The sequence below is a fragment of the Cricetulus griseus genome, chromosome X (assembly GCF_003668045.3).
Source record: "Cricetulus griseus strain 17A/GY chromosome X, alternate assembly CriGri-PICRH-1.0, whole genome shotgun sequence".
NCBI classification, from domain to species: Eukaryota; Metazoa; Chordata; class Mammalia; order Rodentia; family Cricetidae; genus Cricetulus; species Cricetulus griseus.
In genome coordinates this window covers 120,339,435-120,342,088 of record NC_048604.1, presented here as the reverse complement: position 1 = coordinate 120,342,088, position 2,654 = coordinate 120,339,435, and the positions used below count along the sequence as shown (strand labels likewise).

The 2,654-nt window shown below is 44.5% G+C and overlaps 1 protein-coding gene across 1 annotated transcript; it reads left to right on the top strand.

Annotated features, from left to right (window-relative positions):
- The first annotated feature begins 1,187 nt into the window (after positions 1–1,187).
- On the top strand, positions 1,188–1,736 carry Ppp1r2c (PPP1R2C family member C). The gene has a single exon (XM_027433251.1). The coding sequence runs from the start codon at positions 1,188–1,190 to the stop codon at positions 1,734–1,736; it is 549 nt and encodes a 182-aa protein (XP_027289052.1).
- The last annotated feature ends 918 nt before the right edge of the window (positions 1,737–2,654 follow it).

The window sequence follows — 2,654 nt, the reverse complement described above, 5'->3', positions numbered from 1 at the left end:
TGCTTTTAGAATTGAAAGACAAAATCACAAGCTTGGCATTTGGTAGGTTGAATTTGCTGGGAAAAGGCTCTAGAGCAGTGGTTCTCAACCTTCCTAATGCTGTGACCCCAACCATAAAATTATTTTCATTGTTACTTCATAACTCTAATTTTGCTTCCTTTATGAATCATAATGTAAATATCTGTTTTTTCCAATGGTCTTAGATGACCCTTGTGACAGCGTCATTTGATACCAAAGGGGCCACAACCCAGAGGTTAAGAATTGCTGCTCTAGATGGATGCCTGAACATGTTTTCCACTTTTTTTTCTGACATTGGGTCTTGATTTTAAGGATATTACCCAAGTGATGGAAGGGGGTGAAAGGATTTCAAAATTTCTGTGGCTAGAGGATTAGACCAGAGACTGGAAAGCAGCAGGGAGATCTATTCAGGATCTAATTCAAGGACTTTAAACAGATTAAAGTCACTACCTCAAGATGTGGTAGTGACTTTAAACAGGATGGCAGCAGAAGAGATTGGATGAATTTCTTAAAATATGTAGGCCAGCACCAGAGGACTAGAGTGAAGACCAAGCCATCTGATCTGGTCTTATAGATGTACCCAGGCTCCCTACTGCTCTAAGCAGCTGTTGGTGTGGCTATTCTCTGAGAAAGAGAAAGATAGGAGGGATAGTGTGTGTGTGTGTGTGTGTGTGTGTGTGTGTGTGTGTGTGTGTGTGTGTGTGTGTGTAGGGACATGTGAATGGGCATAGGGAAGAGGAGGAAATTTTTCATCTAGCTAAGGTCTCCTATTTTACCAATCCAAGTAGTGAGTTTTAAATGTTAGCTAGTCAGAAAGATGCTTTACATTGCTTCTCTGTGCACAGAGTGTAGAGAAGACACACAATAGTGATGATCCTTGGTCATATACCACAAATGGGTATTTTCCTATTACATTAATTTAAAGGGAAAGAAAAATCCAAGATGGCCGCCAGAGAGGACTAAAAAGCTGCAGCTGCTGTAGTGACGAAGGCGGGTGCATTGTGACTTATCTCACTGTGCCCTTTGTGACCTGGCCAGCCCTGATGCTTCTGCTGGCTTGCTGAGAGAGCCTGCCCGCCAGACAGATCTAGCTCCTGCTTGAGTCCGGAGTGCGGACAAGTGGCTGGCTGCGTCGGCCCAATTCTAGCTTGGCCCTCAGCTTCCCAGTCATGGCAACCTCCACTACCTCACACCGGCCCATCAAGGGGATACTAAAAAACAAAAGTTCAACATCTTCAGTGGAGGATTCCGCCCAGCCATCCGGAAGAGCCGGCACCCAGGAGTTACAACGAAAGAAATCGCAAAAGTGGGACGAATCCAACATACTAGCAACCCACTATCCATCCTATAAAGACTATGACTTAATGAAGATGAACGAGCCCGGCAATCCCTATGCCAGTGTGCCACACGACGGAGAAGATGGCATGAGTGAAGTTCAAGGAAAGGAAGCCATGACCCCTGACACCTTAGCGAAGAAACTGGCAGCCACTGACACATTTGGAACCAGCCATCAGGGTGAGGAGCAAGGAAGCAGCGGTGCTCATAGCAGCAAATTCTTCCTGGACAAGCAAGAAAGACAGCGGCAATTTGAGTTGAAAAGGAAGTTACATTACAACGAAGGATTGAACATCAAATTGGCCAGACAACTGATATCGGAGGAGCTACAGTCTGAAGTAGAAGATGATGAAAACCAACCACGTCTACATTCAAATTATTGAAGAAAAGACTACTACAGAAGAAGCTCCGACATTGAACATCTAGAAATTCCATCAAAGAACACATATAAGATCTGTGGTTGCCGCTGCCTTGCCGCTGCCATTGCCTATACCACCGCTGCTTCTTGCTTCTTAGAATCCATGGTCATAGTGTGACAATACTTATGCATTTAACTGTTTAATGGTGTTTAGTGGTCATGCAGGAATTAAATGGTAATCTTAGAAAATATTAAATTGGCTGAAATGTCTGTCTGTTGTGGCTGTGCTTTATTTCCTGTGCCGATAGTCAATGGTTTCCTCTTTTAAATCATCGTGGGTGGTTGCCAGGAATAGGGAGAGAAAAAGGAAGCAGAGCCTCTCCTAGGGGTCTTCAGAGAGGGTGCCTGCTTGTCTTTTCAGTGGTCTATTAAAGGCTTCTGGGAGGCGGAGGAGGGGCCGGCATTCTGGTTGTTACATGCCTATTTGAGTGACAAAATGCTTTCCAGATGACTAGAGAATGAACACCAATTTTCAGAAGAAGAATGATGTCTGCCAAATTCCTGTTGACCTGAAGATGAAGACAAAGGAAGTTGGGGAGATGGTCTAGGGGTTAAGAGCACATACTGCTCTCGCAGAGGGTCCAAGTGGAATTTCTTGCACCTACAATGGGTCACTCAGAACTATCTCTAATTCCCTTTCCTCAGTACCATCTTCCGTCCTGATGCATACTCCCCCTGCCTAACACATATACACGCAATTAAAAATAAAAATTAAACAGGGATGACGACATATTCCACCATTAATAGATTTTGCTGACCTTGGAGGACCCGGGTTCAGTTACAGGCACCTATCTGTAACTCCAGTTCCAGAGGATACAACGCCATCTTCTGGCCTTCAGAGGCACTGCATGCATATGGTGCATAGACATACATGCAGACAAAA